General features: G+C 41.3%; 1 protein-coding gene across 2 annotated transcripts in view; it reads left to right on the top strand.

The window, feature by feature from the left end:
• Positions 1-22,448, top strand: part of LOC105067298 (guanine nucleotide-binding protein G(q) subunit alpha) — a 261,951-nt gene that overhangs the window by 182,651 nt on the left and 56,852 nt on the right. For both annotated transcript variants that reach the window (XM_074361734.1, XM_045515156.2), the window contains exons 3-4: positions 4,328-4,482; positions 20,445-20,573. In XM_074361734.1, the coding sequence (XP_074217835.1) occupies positions 4,328-4,482; positions 20,445-20,573 (284 nt within the window). The remainder of the gene's footprint in view (positions 1-4,327; positions 4,483-20,444; positions 20,574-22,448) is intronic.

Raw genomic sequence — 22,448 nt, 5'->3', positions numbered from 1 at the left:
AGATAAATCCTGTCCTCTGACATCTCCTTTGACCTCTCCTTCCGTACCGCGTTGTACTCGCTCAGCCCCCGTGTAGCATTGCTCACGTACAGACTTGACCATGTTCTGCCCTGTGTTGTCAGGCACTGTTTGAAATAGTGAGGTCATGTTTCAATATATGATATATTGTGTGCTCCCAGAGGGACGGTGTTAAAACTCCTTCATGCTCCATGGATTGTAGATGTATTTCTTTACAGTCCTACAGTTTATGGCTAGATGAAACCTTCGGGAGATGGTTTGTTCCAATGGCATAATCTTACAGACCAGGAAAATGAAGTTCTAAAGAGGTAGAGTAGTTTCTCCTAAGGGTTATTGTGGCTAGGTGTTAGAGGTGAAGCCAGGACTAGAAATTAGATGTCCTGATTTCCAGTTTAATGTAATTCCCATTTTTCCTTCCTTGTAGCCTTCATCCAACAAATATTTATTGAGCATCAGTAGCACTCTGATAGACCCTGATACTGCAGTGTTCTGCCTGTCTTGGAACGTAATACTGTGATCAGGAGGAAGATACTAACAGGTATCACACAAATAGATGCACTCAAGCTACTGAGATGAATACTGTCAAGGATTATGTGGTTCCATGAAAGCAGGTGATAGAAGATTTCCTTGAGAAACCGACTTTGACTTGTAGGACTTGGCATTGTGTTTATATGCACCTTTTAAATGCAGTTAAATTAGACAAGTATGTGTTGTCTGCTCACTCTGTGCTGGGCCCAAAAAGAAATTAGAGTCAGTAAGCTACCACCCCTCCCCTCAATGTGTAGTTTAGAAGAAGAAATTAAGATGTAACTATTAACATTAAGCAAAATATAGAAGTCCTGTGGTTCGAAAGATGCGAAGATCGCCTTTTGGGGGAGAGGAAGAACAACAGGAACACCTTCCTGTAGGAGATGGCATGTGATACGGCCCCCGAACAAAAGCTAGAGAAGGTACAGAAAGAAATAGAGAAGGCATGCCAGAAGTACGAAAAAGCAGAGCTAGACCAAGATAGGAAATTAGAGGACTTTTCCAACAATAGACAGTAATCTCATTTTACAGGAGCGGGATTTTCAGTTACACAACCATTGAGAACATTGTCTATTTAAATGCCCTATACAACTGTTGAGAACATTTACCTGTTTAAATGCCCTTAGAGTCAACTGAAATTTAAGGACGGCAATGCAGATATGCCCTCTTGTTTCTACTTTTGGAGCACATAGTCCTGCACTTTGTTTGGTTGCTGTCTGTATGGACTGTCCCCCTACCCTCCCGTGGGAACTGCATCTGATTCTTTTATTGCTGTTACTTCCTAGTATCTCACGGGTCCAACACACATTTAACCGTAACAGTGAAAAGCGTCTGCTATGTTGAAGCTGTTTTCTCTGGCATAAGTTACCTTCTCCAGAAACAAAAATAGAACTCCTTCCAACTGACATGGCTGGCTGAGTGTAGTGAGTGTCAAATTCATTTTTTAAATACTACTTACACTAACCTATGTCACCATGTAGCTTTTACCTGATACAAAGAGAAGTCTCAACCATTTCTCCCTAAGAAGGGTATAATAGTTTGTCTAATGTTATTGTAGAAAAGTGCTGGAGAATTACTTAATCATCAGCATGTGCTAAGTGGCCAGTACAGCGTTCCAGGCTGTGTGTAGAACACAGTGTTATTTGGTCAATCTTCTTAAGGAAGTAAATGGAGAGGCAGATGAGTGGCAGCTGACCCCACTCAGGCACAGATAATACTTTATCTCTTATAGGGTTGCCAAGATTTAAAAATAGAAATATTTTATAGAAAAAAAATCTAGACTTTTGGCTTCCCTTGATAAGTCAGAAAATCTGGCAACACTGGGCCTGTATCCCAACAGCAACAATTAGTCGGAGCTAAATAGCAGCTGTTCTGTCTGATTAGGGCGTGTGTTTCTCAGTGTGCCGCAGTCCCCATCACTCCCTATTGCTTATATCCGGCCTGTTTTACTCATTTCTGTGTCTTCCTGGCCCTTAAAACGCACCCTACTTTGGAGTGACTGTTGCCTTTGTGGTCCTCTTCTCTTCAGTTTCCGAGAGCAATTTTATGGCCAGCCAGACAATTAATTACGATCACAACAACTAGCATCTATGCGATGCTTGATAATTTGCAGTGCTTCTCAAACTTCTGCATGTATCAGAATCATCCAGAGGGCACCTCAGACAGAGATGGCTGAGCTTCATTTCCAGAGTTTCTGAGGCAAAAGATTTGCAGTAGGATTGTAAGGTTTGCATTTTTATCAGATTCCTAGGTAGCCATGGGGACTGTAATTTAAGATTGTACCAAGGGTGATCATTGTCACATCTCAGGAAACAAAGTGTAGAACTTGTTCATATTCATTGAGCAAGGGCAGAAAGGCAGGGGTTGAAACTTGAAACTTTTTTTTTTCTTTTTGCTATGAAACATTTATTTCTGTTCTGCAGCATTAAGCATGAGTCAAACTAGTACAGAAAAATACTAAGAACATTAGGTAACTATTTCAGTATTTGCTTTTTATAATTCAGTTAAGACAATGAGCATTCAAGACAGCATTATTAACTCAAGGATGTAGCTGAGGGATACCCTGCAAAGTCATTTCAAGGGATCATCAGATATGTTGGACACCTTCTGTTCAAACCTTGGTTCAGGCGCTATCTGTGAAGACTGACTTTTTGTTCCTATTCATTGATCAGGGGCAGAAAGGCAGGGGTTGAAATGTGACATTAGGCATCCCTGTGAAGGCATGAGACGTGCCTGCCGGGCAGGGTGGACGAGGTCCAGACCCAGCGTTTTGTACTTGGAGGAGGCCCGGTTCAGCCGGCAGAAAGCAGAGCGGGTGAGCCCAGTAAGCACACTCTTTGGTATCGGCTCAGAGCAACAGGTGCTTCAGAGCCACGCAGAGCACAGTGTTGGGGATTCACTGGGGAGCCAGTGATACTGTTTTCCAAGGGTAAGTCTCAGTCTCCTGGGAACTTGACTGAGGTAGGCCCCCTGGAGTGAGACTCAGGCACAGGACTTCAGGCTGGTAAGATGGGTGGGGGCATAAGACAGGTTGCCTGGATAGGGACTAGGTTCAGAAAGCAACTGTCCAGGGCAGAGCTCACGCTTCTCGGTTACTAGATCTGACTGTCAGGGTCAGGGCAGAACTATCCAGAATTCTAGGTGGTTTCTTTAGTCCTGGCATGTTGGACTTCTTAAAACCTTATTTAAGTCAAGATTAGTCTAATGACTTGAGGCCCTTCCCTCTTATGGGATGAGAAGGAAGATAAAGACTGGGAACAAGACAGACCTAACATGGATTAAATTTATTAAAATTCTATCTGCTTAAAACTATTTAAGGAATAATTAGGTCATCATGTAATCATGATAGCCATTTGCTAACCTAGTTCAGAAGTTTGTATTTCTGTACAAAATCAAGACTGCTTTAATAAATTATTAGCCATCTGCCTCCAGTTTCCAAGGTAATTCGTTATTACATTTTGTGTATTTTTATATATGTATAATGTACATATATACTATACCCATGAAACCTATTTTGATTGGGATTGTTAGGCAGTGGCATATTCTGGTTAATTTGAGAGTTGACCATACAACCTTTTGATTTCAATCTTGTCGAAGGTTTTTCAGAAATGTTTTTACCTCTTTGCTGCTAAATGTTGTATAATGAGAAGAACAGTGTCCTTCTTCCTTTTTAAAAAATTGACTAGGCTCCTCAATCTGATATTAAGGCAGCTATAAAATAAATACTGGAAATTCAACTGTGTGGGAGGGAGAATAGTGACTGTTGTTCAGATCAAATCATTCTGATTAACTGTTCCAGTGGTTTTACACTCTATGCCCAAAGCAAACCATAGAAGCTAATCCTGATTAGTTGAGTCTGACTGAACTTCTGCTAAGACGTAACACTCGTGGACTGAGTATATTATGTGTTTGATTATAATAAACTATGAACGTAGAGAGGGTAAGTATCTCTGTCTTTTTTCCCTTTAATAATATTTCTTGTTTTAGGATTGTGATATCACCTGAAGACAGTCATTATATGCACCATGTCAGCTTGCTGAACGATCTGCTTTCCTTTAATCACCTTTAGGTAGCCTTAAGGTTTACGCTAGAGGAAGAGATTTGGGACTGGGTTTTATCTAAGGAGGAAAAAAAGAAGCATTACTTTATTATAAGCCAGTTTGAAAACCAGTGTAGGAGGAAAGACCTCCATTGTGCACAATGTGGTGCACAAACCAAAGGCAATTTTCAGGGATAGAAAGAAGATTAAAACTGCTTTTTTTTTTTTTTTCTCTTTAAACAGGCTCATGCACAGTTAGTTCGAGAAGTGGATGTGGAGAAGGTGTCTGCTTTTGAGAATCCATATGTAGATGCAATAAAGAGTTTATGGAATGATCCTGGAATCCAGGAATGCTATGACAGACGACGAGAATACCAGTTATCTGACTCTACCAAATAGTGAGTATTCTTTCTCTTTACTTTCCCGTGCAGGTGCCCTGCAGTGGTGACTTCTGCATTCTGTCATTTGTATAGCATGTCTGATTCTAACTGTGCAGGTAGGAAGCATAGATATTAAGCTTGTGCCACCCTCCTAAGTTTAGACTGTATCATAAGGGACTGACATCATGAGTCGGGGAGCATATTTCTTTTACTGTTTCCTGTTTGAAAAACAAACTGAAGATTCTAGGAATCTGCATTCACTAACCTGTCTCTTCCCCCAAATTGCAAACCAGCGATTCTCAAACACAGACTTCATTGTGATTTGAAATCCTGTAATAACAATTTTTAATGCAAATTTCTGATCTTATTCGTATGCTGGAAAACACCTCCACGCATTGAGAACCACAAACAAATACAGTTGATTATGGCTTCTCGAAAATCAGACTTCCTACTTTCTGGTTTCCAGACATAGAACCTTGACTGCTTTCTGGGAGCCACTGTTATGTTGATGGATAGGTTTGACTTTGTATGAAAATTGTGTGTGAGTCTAATTTTGCATGCATTCCAAAATTGTTTGTGAGCTGTCAATCAAAATATGTGTCCTGGGAGAGATTTACATCCTGGAGAGATTTATTAGTTCTCTAGAATAAATCTTGCCCAGCAGAAAGAAAGTAAAGTGTTGGCCATCATATGATTAATGTAATCAATGTGGTCAGCAATGTAGATAATCAACTGCCTGAAAAATTGATTTTTTTTTTTTGGTAGTATTTAGTCAGATTTCTGTCTACATTAATTATGTTACCCAGCATTTGCCTCTTATATTGGTTCTGGGCAGACAGAAGAGTGGATGGAAAATATTCAGCCTTAGGCCAGTCCGTATGATGAAATGACCCTCTGGATGAGAGGAGGACCGTGGGGACGATAAGGAGCCCCATAGGCTGATTGGCATCACTCAGCAGTGCAGAGAAGATCGAAGAGCTGCTCGCTCAGCTCTGTTTTTGCAATAAAGTGGATCATGCCCTTACCCTCGTGCTCGGCGTTTGTGTAAGATCGGTTATGATTCGGGTCGGCTGCAGAAATGTTGGTTGGTCAGAACAGTTTTTGTATTCCAAAGGTAAATTTGAATTACATAATGGTGTGACGTGGAACGCTGGTGAGCACCAGTCTGTCGTATTGAAGCTCATGTCAAGCCCCTGTGTGCCTCTGGAACACGTGCTTACTCATTCCTTACCTCCTTGGTCCTTCTCCCCACCTTCCCGTACCCTTCCTCCCTGCCTGGCCTCAGGCTTCCCCTTCTGGGTCGGCCTGCCTGCCTATCCCTCTTCCCTCCCTCCATCCCAAGTTCCTACTGTGTAAGTTTCAGTGAGTACAGCAGTGAAAAAGATGCCTTCAGCTCTTACTTGTTCCAAACTCTGCCCCCTCAACCTCTGACCAGCTGTCTTTCTGCTGCTCCCTGCCCCCTCTGTCCTTCTGCTTCCTTTGCCATTTCAGATCCCATCCGTCTCCCCACGTGGCTGCTGTCTCCCCCACCCCCTTCCTGTTCCTGCTCATCACGTCTTCTCCTGTTTGCTGGCTTCCCCTCCGCCCGCGTCTCCTCTCACTCCTCTTACTCCTCTTCACTCCTCACTCTGTGGCTGTGGTGCCTCTCCTGGCCCTTCCTAGTGAACACATCCTCCTTTATGAAGTTGTATTTCCCCATAAGTCCCCCACCTCTCCTCATGTCTAACCCCTGTCTTTTTACTTTTATCATAAATCCTGTCTCTCCCGCTCCTCACCTGTTCCGTTCCTCACCTGTCACCTGTATCTGTTCTCCCTACAGAGAGGTCTTTCTCTTGGGGCATCAGGGCACCAGCGTCCAATAATTAATGTGCTCACCAGGGTTCAGGCTCCCTGTTAGGAAATGGTTTGCCTCCTGCCCCCGGGATTGACCCTCTGAGAGGGTGCTGTTGGCCCTCAGGACCCCCGTGTCAGCTACTGGGCTTGTGTTCTTGAGACCAAACTACCACGTGAATGGTGACGTTCCCTCAGTTTAGATTTGTGGATTCCTGGACAGGTGCCCATGCGTTGCTTTAGGGCAAAGAGCTATGCAGGACAGTAACTCCAGCCCCTGTGAGCGCTGTGATTCTGGGAAGGCCACCGTCTTAGGATTCTGTCACACAGGCTGCATCTACCATAAAAACACGCCTGGTCTTTGGGCCCATCCCCCATGTTAGGACTAAAGATGGGGGGGCACCTGGGACAGGCTGATCTGAACCCGTTCGGATGATTATTCTTTGCACAGTTCTACTTTCTCCCGATGGGGTCAGGGAGAAACTGCTCTTTTACTTGTACAAGTGGGTGTATATGTGTACACACGTACACCTGTTTCTTTTTTAACCATATCTTTATGTAGAATTAATAAAATAAATTACAACATGTCCTTATGCCCACCTTTCAGTATGCATTTCTTTATGAAAAATAGAACATTTTCTTGCACAATGATACCATAGTACACCTAAAATTAATCATCGGTTCTTCTTCTCTTTCTATACCCAGTTCATATTCAGATTTCCCCAGTTCTTCCACAATGTCCTTTCGAGCTGGTCGATTTTAGGACCACACAGTGCATTTGATTCTTACGTCCCTTAAGTCTCTTTTAATCTAGTAGAGTCCTCTTTTGCCTTTCACTGGCATGTTGAAAAGACTGGCCTGGATTGGGCCTCATAACATGATTAAACTTTTTCCTGTGTCTCTTGGATTTTCTATAAACTGGAAGTTACATTTCCAGACTTGATTAGATTCCGGGGAAACATTGTGAGTAGAATGCACTTTAAGTGATGTGGTACCCTGGTTTACCCATCATTGGTGAAGTTAAGGTTCACCGTATTAGGGCACTGACAGCCTCTGTTATAAAGGTACGTTTCTTTTTTTCCTTCTGCCACCAAATGCACTCCGTGTGGTGTTCCTTCGTCATTGCATAATCTCCAGTTCCCCATCAATTCTTCACCTGATGGTTTTAATTCCAAACGATAATTCCTGACTAGTTTAACAATTCCATCGGGATTTGTAAACAAATGATTTTCTGCTTTTGTCAGTCGGTCTACAATGGCATTCTTCTGTGAAGTAGGAGGTTTTCTCCTCCACTGGTGCTGTTTGATTATCCTGAAATAACATTTTCTACCAAAAGGTATACATTTCAGGCTTTTTGTTAGTAATCTGTTATGTAGACTCAATAGACGGTGACTGTGTAACGTATCGTTCCAACCAGGACATTTTGCGAAGGAAGGGTTGCTATTGCTGATTACGGTGAAATAGCTGGCCTAACCTGGGAATCTTCTGGTCAAGCAGGGACATTTGGTCACCTTAGCTAAATGAAACCTAGGGAGGTGTTTTGTTTTGGGCCCCTTTGTTTTCTCTAGAAGACTCTTGTTTACTTTCAGGGAGTAGAACCAATCTGTTCCTGCCAGTTACGTAAGAAGTTGTATGTGGAAACCTGACTTAGCTGGCCCCGTGTTTCTGATCTCTTCCCGGTGTGTCTCACAGTACTCTTTACATTATAGCTCAGGGCCCAAGCAGCCTGGCTGGCCAGCTTTTAACCCCGTTGTGCTAGGAGGCTGAGTGTGTGGGCCACTTTATTCTTTCCTATGTTGGTCCCGGTCACTGTCCTTTTCCTTAGCCAAGGAAAACCTTGCCAGCCCAAAGATAAGACCGGTGGCTTTTTGGATTCACCCCTTTGCTGCTGTGTTCCACGTGTTCCTCCAGTGTAGTCCAGGAAAGGCCCCATAAACTGCAGGGATCTACTGATGAGGATGTAGGTCGCCTTTCTTGAGCATCCCTGATTCTCCATGCTGAATTCATTTTCACAGAATAACTCAAAGTAATTCCTTTCTCTGTATTTGAGATAGTTGTTACCCCTTTCCTTTCTGACTTTTGTGTGCGTTCCACTGGGTGTATCTCTAGTATTTCATCTTACCCCCTTTACTTCATGTGGGGTTTTTCTATTGTTCTTTCTATTTTTATAGTTAACATTTTAGAACTTTATCCTGGGCCTAATGTCTTGTCCAATATCATCCCCTACAGATATCTTTCTGACTCTGAGACCAACCTGCCTCAGCACTGCCTGTCTCTCTTGGGGCTTTTCAGCTTAGATTTAGGGAGCATGTAGCTCTTTAATGTCCAGCAGGGTGAGAATTGGTGCCGGCCATGCACATCTGCTTAAAGTTTGTAGTGTAACAGCCATTCTCTCCAGGACCCTGCTGGTTGTGAGAGTCAATGCAGGCCACTTGCCAGGAATACTGAGAACAGAGGCCAAGCATGCCTCACTTCTTCTTTTCTATCTAGTGAACTCCTACATATCCTTCAAGACCCAATTCAGGCATCACAGCCTTGGAGGGTCTTGCTCAACACCCAAAAATACTGAGTCACTGTCATCCATCTAACACTTGTACATACCTCTTTTGTATCTGTTACCGTGTTTACTGAAGTGTCTCTCTCCTCTACCCTCAGTGCCTGACACTGACTGCTTGTGTTTGACCTTCACAAATGATTGTTCCATGAAATAATAGATGGGCGATTTCCACTATTTCAGTGGCCATCGCATAGGCACTGCCTCTCTTTGGCCATTATAGATGAGCTGTGACGTTTCAGAGTTGAAGGCATTTCAGTCTTTTTTCCCCACTGTTTTTGAAGGTCTGGGATCTGGAAAGCTCAGTTACCAAAACGGCCACCATTTGCTGAGCACTTACTAGATGTTAGATTCTGTGCCTAGTTGTTTACTTGCAAAGTTGTAGATATTTCTTATTATCCCCATCAAACAGAGGAGGAAACGGTCTCAGGGAGGTTGAGTAACTTTTTCGAAGTCCCACAATTAGTAAGTGATAGGAGTAGGAACTGAGATCGGATTTACTGCCTCTAAAGCCCAAATTTTCAATTACTGTGAAATATAATCTCAGACAGCTGTGGGGAGGGTATAGCTTAGTGGTAGAGCGCATGCTTAACATGCACGAGGTCCTGGGTTCAATCCCCGGTACCCCCTCCATTAAATACTTACATACATGCATACATACATACATACATAAATACCCTAATTACCTCCCTCCTAAAAAAATTTTTTTAAAGAAATATAATTTCACAGAGGTTGAATGGATGGGTGGATAACAGAGAGAGATTAATAATTGACAGTTGTTAGATGTATAGATGATGGACTAATAGGTAAATATCTATAATTAATCACTCACCATGAAAGATACAAATTATTTATTATTCTCTATCACCATAGCCTATAGGTAGTTTCATATGTATCAGGACAAGAGGGAAAATTACGTAGAATTAGTGGAAAACAAGCCTAGCAGGGTTTTGATTATCATCTAGAAAACTTAGCCGTGTTTAACAGTCTGTCAGTTTTTCATAGAACCCGGAAGATGTTCGAAGTCACAGATGTTTGAGAAATGTTATTTCTTTATTTTAGTCCACAGTCTTAACCCCTTTTCCCACACTCCATTAAATAACTTTTACTGGAGTTGAGCTAGAGCCAGTAAGAAGAACACAATAAAACGATTGGAGTTTTCCTTTTTCTACTTTGATTGGCCAACTTGCTGATCTTAATAAACAATCACATGGCCCAGAGGACAGGCAGCACTGGTAGAAACAAGGAGAAGAGAAATTCCAGACAATGGATAAGCAGTTTAGGATAAGTTTGCAATTGGCTTTAATTTGACATATTCTTCCAGTTCTATTTAATGAGAGACTGAAAAGCATTCTAAGTTGCTGGAGAGCTTTGTAGCTTTTGTTATTAATTTTTTTTATATTGTATTTAAAACAAAAAGCCTGTGGGCTCTGAATATCTTTAGATAAAGAGCATAATTAACAGATGGCTGTAGGTTTACTTTTTTTTTTTTTTTTTTTTTTTGCCGAGGTTCACCACCTGCTTTAACACACTGAGACATCAGGTCAAATGAGTTCACTGCCTACAGTACCAAAGCTGTGACATTACCCAGAGAACACAAATCTCAATCACATTGACATGTAGTGAGAAAAGTCCTCATGCTGCAGGGTTTTGGCAAAAGACTGCTCTATCCGTGTTAACCTTAAGGGACCAAATAATCCCTAATCTTGCTTTTTAAAATTTCCACATGTTCCACAGCCCATAAATCCCAAGTACAGGAATAAATTGGCTTCTGGGCATAAGTCAGACTTGGAGTTTACTTCTAACTTCATGCTTAAATTTTTAATTTAATGTAAAAATGCACAAGGAATTTGAATGTTGAATTTAAAATGCAAAATGAATTTCCGAGGTAGGTTATAGCATATCCACCTGATTTCGGGCTGAATCCTTCTTGAAGAAGCACCTTGTTAAATTAGTTCCTGCTTCATGAGCCAAATACTTGAACTCAAGGGTGGTGTTGGCTCTGACTCGCACAGCCATTCTGACTTTACTCTTCATCTGCCGATTAAAAAGAGGCCTAAGCCTACTGCAGCCTTTTGGAAGCAGGCGAGAGATTGTATGGTGAAAACATTGAGTCAGGGTCCGGCCTTGCTTGCCACTTCAACTAGGTAAGCGTCACTTGGCTCAGATGCTGTTATGTGACCTGTAATCTCTAAACTCTCCTAAATTCTGAAATTCTTTGATTCTATAAAAGTAGACAGCCTTGATCTGAACAACCATTATCCTGTGCAGTGAAGTGAAAACGTGGTACCCCAAAATTTACCTGGAAATGTCATAAACAAAGATGATTCTCTCCATAGTTAAATTACTAAAATGCTATCTTGAGCTCAGAAGAGGGTACTGATCTTGAATACATTTGTTCTTTTTTAAAGAGTGACAGTAATAACATGGAGTGTCCTTTTTTTTTTTTTCACCTGAGTGGAATTTCCTTTGTTTTTGTTTTCTTTTATCTTTTTGAGCCATATCCCCTAATAACCTTTTGCAAGAATAGAACAAACAAAACATACCCTATATGTGTCTTCCATAGTGAACTCTGACGATTCTAAGACTTGGTCTTTATTGCCCCTTTTCAGCATGCTTGGCTGGAGCTGTTAGAGATGGTAAGACTTAGACAAGCCTGACACTCTCCAGCCTTCGTTACAGAGGCGCAGCCAGGGAAGGGCTGGCTTTGACACCTGTTCTCACTCACCCACCTGCCTGAAGGCCAGAGTGCATGTGGGAGACGAGCTGCACTTTGTCACTTTGCTGCTTGCTCACATTTTGGCAGAACCTTTGCATGTTCGGTAGTTTGACCCCTTCTTCTCAGTCCTTTCCACCATGTCCTCAGGACAACCCGCTGAAACTGGGGTGCTGATACCACAGAACAGGACTGGAAAACCCTCAGGCCAAATTCAGCCTGCTGCCTGTCTTTATAAATTAAGTTTTATTGGAACATAGCCAAGCTCACTTGTTGGTGTATTACTTGTGGCGGTTTTGTGCCCAGTGGCAGAGTTGAATCATTGCAACAGAGACTCAGCATCCCACAGAGCCTAAAATATTTACTGTCTTGATTTTTACCCACCACCCAAAAAAAGAAAAAAAAATTGCAAGCCCCTCCCATAGAAGATGAGTAAATATTAGAAGGCACCTAGCAATGTGCTTCCACTTCTACCATTTAGTTAGAACTCCCTTAGGACTCAGATGCTCTGAATTAACCCAGAGATTGGTTTTACAGTATCAAGGGAACGGATGACCTGCAGTCCTTATGCGGTACTCCGTAGATAGTGCTTTGCACAACAAAACTTCAGATACTAAGTCAGCATCGGAGAGCTCCAGATTGGGTTCCTGGCAGTACTTGTAAATGCCATGCTAAGGCTGTCCAGTACTAAAGGTGGTACAAATGACCAGGGATGTCCACTGAGTAGATTCAGCTCTGAGAACAAGGATTATGTCTCATGTATCTTGGCTTTTGCCCATTGTAGTGCCTGGTGCTGCTGGTTGAGGAGTGTTGTGAGATTTAATGATCAGTGGAACCACAGGTAGGACTGGCAGGCTTTTGTAAGGGGCCTCACAGAACAGATACCTTATTAGAGGGTAGCCCCACCTCCAGTCTCAAGGGAGCCCAGGAAATACGCTTTCTTCATCTGACTCACTCCTTTGTTTGACTCCCTACCTGCCAAGCCGTCTTTGGACTCTGATGGGCTGACCCTGGTGTTCTTGAGGATAGCTGTGGCTTCCTGATCTGCAGTAATGGATTGAATTTGGGTCTGCAATTAGTTTAATATGACCCACTCCTCAGACCTGATCATTCTTGTCAAAATGAAAGTTCTGATCCTATAGAACCGATATCCAAGTTAAGGAGACGTGACCACGAGAGACCTGCTTGAATCAGCGACCTTTTGCTCATGGCTGGCTCTTGGCTACCATCACTGGAAGCTCTCTCGTGGACCACATCTTACCTGCACTGTGGGATGGTTATTTATAGCATGTTGATCTCCATTACTAGAGCACAGGCTCCTTAAGGACAGGATCCAGGATTCACATCATTTTCTTTATGTTCCCCCCACACCCCAGCCCTCTCCACAGCACCTAGCTTTCAGTCTAGGCTTTAAGAGAAAGTTGGTAAATGAATGAGTAATAAACGAATAAGTAAATTATGTGTCTTTCCTGACTTCTTCCCATCTCTCTTCTCTCTCCTGTCCTGCCTGTTCTGGTCCCTTTCGGGCTGCGCAGTGCAACTCATCCCCCACTTCTCTCCACAATTCTCTAGTGACTACAGTCCATAATCATCTCTTCCTTCTTAATGCATTCATAGTTAGCGCCTCACAATTGGGCACTTAATTATTTCTTAATTGATTCATCTGTGCTATCTTTGCTTCCCAGGCAGCCTGATGTCCCTAAAGGCAAAGAAAATATTTATATTTAAGTATTTTGTACCAGCTCCCTGTGCCAACCCCTCTCCCTCCATCACACACAGAGATTGGAATTTAATATATAACAGATTTTCAATCAATATGTATAAATTAACTGAACTAAGCACTGCCATTATAGTTGGAAATAGACTAGAATAAAAAGCAGCCTTCTGATGCTTCTGATGTGTTTTTGAAGTACAAAAACTATGTCAAAATTAGTCAACAGCTTTGAAAATTATCCTATAAAAGATGAATACATTGACAAAACCAAACAGGCAAATTGAAAAAGTTCTCTTCCTCCTTTCCCTTCTCTTTCTCTCAGTCTCTTTCACTCTCTCTGTTGTTGTTTCATTTCTGCTCTTCATTATAAGGTTAATTTGTTTGAGCAACAGACTCAGGGATCTGTTGGCAGTGACCCAAGCCTGGCCCCGGCCCTGACGGACACATCGTTTCTCCCCCCCGACACTAGTAGTCTCTTTATGTTAGATATTCAGATCAACTATCCACACACAGGATTCCTAAGATACTGAAACTATTTACTAAATTCAGGGATAGGATCTTTTTTTATAAGGTATTTAATTTACTTTCAGAAAATCTGATTGTCTGGCTTGGTTTAGTTTTTTGGCAAAGGAAAACTGAAATGCATGATCTCTTAGACTTCTGTTTTATTCCCCTAGGATATTGTCCCTTGAGTAGCTTTCCTAAACTGAGATTATAGCCTACCTCCTACCTAACTGGGTGATGTTTGTTTTAAACCCGGGATTTTGTACTGGAAACAACTTCTCACGAACAAAATCTTTGTAATAAATGCTGCCTCTCCTTGAACTCTGATACCATGGTGTGCCAGGTGTTAAAGAGGAAAAGGGAAAGTTGATTTGCCCTCCAAAAATGAGCTCTTGAGGAGATGAAAGTGTTTGTGTAATGAGTAATCAGAAATCCTGAGCAGCTCGCCAGCCTAACCAGCCTAACCAGATTACCAGCCAGGCTCATTTCAGCAGCAGGACCTGCCAGAGGAGGGCGGAGGGAGGGATTTAGGTAGATCTTGCATCAAAACCTGTACTTGACTCTCCCCTCAGGATGGCAGTTGTGCAGAACTGTTACTCTCACTCCTTTTTTTTTTTTAAGTTTACATTGACAGTTTCTTTTACTTTTTCCCTTTGAATCCTTGTGGTCACATAGCAGCTATGCAGTAACCATGTGTTTCTGGTTTCTCCTTAGCTTCCACAGCTTTTGACGGTGTCACGTAAGATCTCAGGCATGATCTAGCTTTCAGGTCCCCCAGGACTCTACCTCTCACAATGAGGTCTTCTTAATTTTTTTTAATGAAGTCGACCTACTTTTTCTAACCTTCTTTTCAATAATTAAAAATGTGAAATTCTACCCAGAGTCGTTTTCTGTGCCAGAACTTCAATTTAATATCTGACTTGAACTGCACATCTGTTATAAACACAGCCTCTGGATGGAAGGCCCTTACACAGGAGTGGAAGAACCCCAGTACATACCATAGAATCCCACATTAAGTGCTCTAAGGTGCTATATTCATTTATCTGACTGTGTTTAGTTGGATTTAGACCAAATGTCAGAAATTTGTTTTTCCACTTACCACCCACCAGTACTTTCCCCCATTTGGTATAATTGCTGAGGGTTGGTTGTATGTCTAATACTTTTATTAATTTTTTTAACCCCAACTGTAATATGATACAGTTTACTTGCTGAATCATCTCTAAATTTTATTCATTTCCTTAAAAAAAAAAACTTCAATTTCTAATTTCTGTGCTGTTCTTAGCTTAGATTTCAGTTGCTCTTCCAGTCATAGGTAGTAGGGCTTTTTCTTTTTAATTTTAAAAAAGATCTAAAAAAAAAAATAACAAGTTCTCATTACCTGTCAACTGGAGCATAAATTAAATTTGAAGGTCAGCTCAAAAACTGTTACTGACAAACTTGTCAAAACTAAGGAACAATTGGAATCTCTTAAAAACATTCAAAAGAGAAATGCCTTATTTAATTTGATTAGCACACATTGTTTCAGTGACATTCAGATTTATCTCATATATTTTTAATCATTTAAAGCAATGGGTTATATCCTATTTCTGAATTTATTTTTTCTGCAGTCAGAGATGATTCTGAAGTTAAATATATAAAGAATTTAGCAGTTACAAGTTGCAATTATAAATGAATGGGCATGATTTCCTTAAGTCTTTCATATAAATCAGTCATGCTGCAGAAGGGTGTTTTGTGGATAATCACCAAGGATTAGAGACAGTTCAGACTGGTTCCCAGAAAATGACTCTGTCCAAAATATACAAACATTCATTCCCATCCTAATAAGCTCCCCAGTTTCTCCTCTTTATATATAACCCTTTCCTTCCCACAAGTTGGGGAACTCCTTATAGGCAGGGGTCAGATCCTGGGACCCTTCGTTTCCTTAACACCTACTGCAATGTCGTGATCAGGGTGGCTGTTGAATTCCAGGTGTCCCTGCATTTTTTTCACGGTAGGAAAGGAACTATAGGAATTTGACTAACATTTACAACATCGCTTTGTTGCCTTGCTTTTCGCTGAGAACATTGGAAAACTGTTTCTTCCATTAAAGAGATTGTGTCCGAATCGTCTGTTTCTTAGGTCCCACTCCCTCTGTTTTCCCTGGATTCGAGTGAATTCCAAGGCCTGAAAGCGTGATCCTGACAGGCATAAAACGGGTGTACAAATGATATCACTTTGTAGCCAGGACCCAAAGGAGAGCAGGAAGCACATCTTCTAAATGAAGTTAAGGGAGTGCTGCCTTCCTTTCTGTGTTGTCTTTACATTCGTCAGAGGCATTTTAATTCAGAATTTCGTTCTTACGGAAGGCAGGCCAGTAATAGCCCAGAGCGGTAGTTCTGTAAGGATAGGTACCTAACAACCCCCTTCTCCTTTGTTTTCTCCTAAAACGCATAACCTGCCTTTCTAACCACTGCAGCATTTTCCATGAAATAGTTCTAATTTGAGTCACACGTTGAGCATCTGCCGTGTCCTGGGCCCTCGGTGAAGTTGTTGGTGACCCGTCGTGGACAAAGGTAGTCATCGTTCCTGACCCCATGGAGGGTGAGAGCCCTAACTGGGCAAACATAAGTGGGGACATGTTGAGGTTTTTTTATATTAATTATGAAATTATCAATTATTACATGTCTCAAAGCAATAGCAGTTCATTGAAGCCCCATGAATGGATTGGAGTAAGATGGGTTTAATCAACTAACCCTCCCATTGTCTAGCAGAGTCCTAAACAAGCCTTTGTTCCTAGACAGTTAAATAAGTCCCCTGTATACCAGGGGACTTTTGCTCTCTCTGACATCAGGGGAGAGCTACTGCCGGCCACTTGTTACACATACATTGCCTTGGAAATGTACCTTGTGCCTGTCACCATAGCAACACGCTGCGAATGACCTCAGCAGCCACTCAAAACCATTCCAACAAAACAAATTATAGCTATAATTAACTCTCTGAATTTACTCTGCAATATAAATTTGTTCAGACCTCGGTGTTTCTTTGTTAAAGGTTAAATGAATGGAATAATCCAGTGTGAACCCATCCCCTCCATAATGCCCCAGCGTTCTTCCTCAGAATACGCACTCCGAGTTCTTCCCTTCAATGGAAGAGACAATTCAGCTAAGAGATTATTCCATCATTGCCTTTTCTCAGAATGTGACAGGAATCAGCAAATGAGGATGCTCTAGTCTCACTGTACCAGACCTCCAATTTTAAGGGAATAGAGTGGTTTTTCCCCCCAAAGCACATGTGAAATGTGGAAAGTGCTGTGAGACCCTCCACGCCCATAAGCCCAGAATGAGGGGGCCGCATCGGGTTGGGGCTTACGCAGGTGGAAGCTCTCCACCCTGGCCTCTCCTTGCCAGTGAAAAATGCTGGTTTGGGTGGACTTGAGTGGTTTGCCCATTTCTCAAATAGTCTGCAAGGTGTCTCCAGTCCTGGTGTAGCTCCCGAGCCACCCAGACCTTCCTATAGGAGAGGATATTTGGTGTGTCCTTTGGTTGAGGGGGTGTTCGTGTTCTGTTTTCTTTTCTAGCCTCGTTTTGGGGTGTTCGAGGTTTGGTCTGGTTCCGATTCTAGATCACGTGCGTTGTAGCTAGTGAACCTTCATACAAGTTTACTTCAGTGTTTTCTTCTGTTAAACTAGATCAGTGTAACTTTTTTTACTCCAAGTGAAGTGAACCTTTCTCTCCAGCATCCAACTGAAGCAAGACACAAAGAATGTCGAACAAGAAGTGCAGTTCACTTTCTAATTGCTCGGAAATGTCTAGGGGTCTTTAGTGGCCGCGTTCTTTCCTAGACATGGGCTGAAACCTGGGCGGTGAACGATGGAGCAGAGCCCGGCAAGCCGCAGGCGCCCCGTAGAAGTCAGTGGTTAGGCTCTGCTGCTACTCTCCGAACTGTGCTTACATTGAGACGCAAAAGGAAGATGAGGAGGGGGAAATATTCTTGCAAGTCTGAATGTTTCAGATGTTCAGCTAGGAGTGCCTGGGGTTCATGGAGAGACACCACTGACAGTGTTTTTAGAGGCAGACTAAGCCTCTAGACTCGGGGCTGTGGCTTTTCAGCCACCGTGTGTATCCTGGTTCTGTCTTACTCCAGGATGTGTTTCCCGGGGCTCAGTCCACCCTTCTGACTTGGAGAGAGACTAACAAGGTTCCCACTGTGCAGTGTGACAGGAAATGTCCCACGTCGTGTGCCGATCCTTTAAATTCTCCTGTGTAAGTACACGTGTTTAAAGGTGAAATGGCCACGTTTCTCTTCACCACAGAGGAGAGCAGCACCTTGTGTCCAAGAATTCTCCACCTTCTGTCCTGACCTCTGTGTGTTGGGTTAAGTGAGTAGAAATGATTTACCGGGCAGCATATTTCCAAACAGGCTTGCCAGTGTAAATCGGAAGATCTCTGATTCCTCTGAATTTAATTTTTGTATGTAGTAGTTAAATAAACAGTGATCTTGCAGATTTCAAAATGTACCTTCAAGTTTTTCAAACCAAGGAGCTGATAAATCAGAAAGCTCCATCTATGAAAGGAGCCAGGTGACTGCATTTGTGGAGCGATGAGCTGGTATATCTGTAGAATGAGATACAGACCAGCTTCCAGAACATGGGCTTGTTAATTCCATCAGACAAGTCCAAGACCATGCCAAGATATTGACTAAAATTTTGGGTCCAGTCCATTTTTACATTTCCTTCCTGCCTCTCACACCCATAATCTCCCAGCCTCTCCCCTATTTTGTCCCCCAGCCAATTTTGTCATAATGAAAGATATTGGGCTGGTTCCTGTCAATCAGTAGAGAGCTAATTACCAGCTAGAGAATCATTGATGTATTTGGGATAAGGCCATTAGAATGCTAATTAATTGCTTTGCAGTAGGAATTTCCAGACGAAATCTTTTTTTGTCTTAAAGGATTGATAGACCTCCAAAAAGGCAGTAGTTTATTTCTTTGTTAAAGTCAGACTTAGCTCTTCTATTTTATGATCCCATGAATCTTAGAGACTCAATATGGTATTTTTTTAAATACTCAGTTTTAAATTTAACAATATCATTAATGTAGAAACACCACTAGTGAGAATGATATTTGAATAATGCTAAAACTAAATCTCGACATTGGAACCCGTCCATCCATTCAGCAAATAGCCATTAAGTACCACTTGCCAGGCGCTCTTTCAGGTGCGAAGGCAGGAATGAGGGTGGATGGGACAAAGTCCTTACCCCCGGTAGGTCACATCAACTGAGTGCTGACGCTCTTACTCATCTGTATATAATATGTTCCACAGCGGTCACTCCCTGTTACATGTCTCAGACCTCACTGTCTCTTGTTTGTGGGCATAAACGTATTGAGGACCTAACTCCTTCCAAGGCTGTACTGATTACTTCCTGTATACACTTTGTTGTTGTATGTTTTGAAATCATATCTGTGCTCCATCCTCTCCAGGGTCAAAGGGAACATGGTGGCTCTTTGAAATCATGAGGATGCCATACAGAACAGTCATTTTCACCTGTTTGTCATCAATTATATCAAATTATGTAATTCTCAGAGTTGCAAATTATTTTTGTAATTTGAGAGAATCAGAAAGTGAATGGAATATAACATTTTTGAAAAGACAGAATTATACTGATGGAGAGTATCTGTGTGGTTGCCATGGACTAGGGTTGGGAATGGCCAGCCCAAAAAAGTTTTGGTAACAGAACAATTCTGTATCCTGCTTGTGGTGGTGATTGCATGAATCTCTACATGTGATAAAACTTCATAAACTATATACACCCCACCCCAAATGTGTGTGTGTGTGTAAAACTTGGTGAAATCTGAATTAGGTCTGCAGTTTAGTTAATAGCATTGGGTCAGTGTCAGATTCCTGGTTTTGATAATGTACTGTGGTCACATAAGATGTTATCATTGAGGGAAGCCGGGTGAAGGGTACAGGAGACGTCTTTAATATTTTTGCAACTTCTTGTGAGTCTAAAATTATTTCAAAATTAAAAGGTTGTTTTTTTTTTTAATGAGAAAGTATCATATAAACAGATAAATTTAAAGTTTAGGTGTGGTGACTCCATACACTGGGAATATCTGACCTTAGATGTTGTTGTCTCAGTAACTAGAAATCTCATGGCTTCACATTAACTGTGAATGACTTAGCTTTTGGACAGAGTTTAGGACATGGTATGCTGCTGTCCTCTCTTAGGGGAATAAGGGAAATACATTCCAGGAAAAGGCTCTGATGTTCTGCAAAAAAAATGCATCCTGACCTCACATGTAACTCTTTTATCTGTTTATTTATACAAATAACATTTGGATAAATAATTCAAAAACTGTTTGCTTTATTAAACTCCTGCTTACCCACCAGACCTGCTAAACAAGTAGAGGGCACTGAATTTCTTTTCTTCTTCCCCTTTACTTCTTGTATGATTTCTATTTGATAAGAAGAGAGGAAATGAGAACTACTGTGCACCAGGTAATCCATAGATGGATATCCTGGCTCTGACTAGTGGAAGGTTGACTTTATCTCTCACTTCCCAAACTTCTCTACCACTTGCTTTTTTCCTTTCTTTTCTTCACTTTTCTCTTAGGATTCATTGTCACCCTTCCCTTTTCTGTGTGATGGTGTCACTAATGTTCTCATTGTGTCTTCCTTCCTCCAGCTATCTTAATGACTTGGACCGTGTTGCCGACCCTACCTACCTGCCTACGCAACAAGATGTGCTTAGAGTTCGAGTCCCCACCACAGGGATCATCGAATACCCCTTTGACTTACAAAGTGTCATTTTCAGGTAGTAACTGAGTCCATAAAAATCCACTTCCCAGCTTTTATGCCTTGAGCGTATTTGGCGAACTCTATGAGTATTGAAATCATGTGTAGACTTTAAAACAATACCACCTTTATACCAGTCATTATCAGTAGATACCCAAATGAAATATTGTGTCCCTGAAAGAGGAAGCAGAGGAAAGGTGTATGGGCAGATTTCTTATTCCAGATTAAATCACCAAGAAGTCAATGAAATCTTAGTTTGCTGGTGTGGGCATAATGTTTAGTTTGCGCAAATGTTGGTTCTGACTATAATTTTCTGGGAATCATTTTAACTATGAGGACAATGGATATATTTTTACATTTGTGTAAGATATAAATGATCTTATAACCCTATTAATAATAGAAATCATAGGTTGTCAGAAGCTTTCATTTGTTTCCTCTGCGTCCTCTGGTACCAATGCAAAATTTTTCAATAGCAATAAAAATACAAGATGTTTTGTGTTTCTAAAATAAGTTGCTTGAAAAATTAAAAAATGCATAGTTTTGAAAATGGATTGGTCAACCGAGCCTAAATTTACATAGGAAAACAGAATGAAAACGTATCACTTCCTGCCTCAGTGCTGCCGTTCTTTCTGGGTAATACTTCAGCAGGAGTATTCTAAGAGAAAAAGTAAACAATACTGGTGTACTTTCATTTACTCTCTTATTACACAAGCACTCAGGTGTACCTTTAGATAGGATACAAACTACATGTTGCATAGAGAAATGAAGACGAGTGTAGACAGTTGAGTTCCTTGGGAGTTCCATCCCATTTGAGACAACTACATACAAGTACGTGAAGTAGGAGTTAATGTGACTCCTACTGTGTGACTGCTGTGTGACTCTGGCAAACAGTCCTCCATCATTCCTTGCCAAAACACTGTGTGTTTCATTCTAATCAGTCTCTGCACCTGTGGTTGCATCTGGCTGCCATATGCTACACTAACAGACCCATAAAGGGGTGACGTTTTGTAAGTATTTCCGAGCCTCATTTTTTAAATCAATAAAATGGTTATATTCGAGAATCACCAAGGTTCCTTATAGCTCTAGCATTCTGGATTAAGTTTTGAGTTCACAGCAGTTAGAGATCTTTAATTTGAGACACCAAATTTCCTTTCACTTGTAACCATGTTAGAATATTTTCAGAAGACATACAGTATTTCATGGAGATTTTCATCTCCTCTTTGCTTTATAATTAGTGAAATCTGAAACCAGGTTGGGTTTTTTTTTATTATGTCTTTTTTTTTTTTTCCCCTAAATTTTGTGCACTAGCTTTTAAGGGCTTTTTTTTTTTTTTTGCTACTTCAGCAGAAGTAGTGTCTCAGAAGAATAATTTCTTGCTACCACCAAAAGCATCTTACAGGGCTTAGTGTGACAGGATATCATGGAATGAGGATTTCATATTAATGAGCATGTAATTCACTCAGCATCAGAGAAAAGCTAGAATTTTAATATTTCTAAAGATCTACGAATTCTAGTTTTGTTCTCTGTAGTTCATAGGTCTCCCTGGAGCCACTGTTTTGCCCATCAGATACCTCTTTTGTAGGAAACTTTTTGAAGCAGTTACTGGAAGAGCCTTGATTTCCTAGTTTAGGTTAATGTTTGGAGGCAGGGAAATTAACAACTGCAGTTTGCAAAAATGCTTGAAGAGCCCTACTCTTAAAATTTTATACCTGAAACTCTCGTTTTCTGAAAATATTTTGTCTTATAAACAGTGTGCATGTTTTAGTCAACATATGAGTTCAACAATTTAAAGAAACTTGGATTCAATGCCAAGTTCTGCTAGGTATTTTCATATATACAATAGCACTCAAATTAACTGATGTCATTGTGTTTCCTGAGCACATAACTTAGCTAC

This window comes from Camelus bactrianus, chromosome 4 (assembly GCF_048773025.1).
Source record: "Camelus bactrianus isolate YW-2024 breed Bactrian camel chromosome 4, ASM4877302v1, whole genome shotgun sequence".
Classification (NCBI taxonomy): Eukaryota; Metazoa; Chordata; class Mammalia; order Artiodactyla; family Camelidae; genus Camelus; species Camelus bactrianus.
This window is presented reverse-complemented; position numbering and strand designations above follow the sequence as displayed.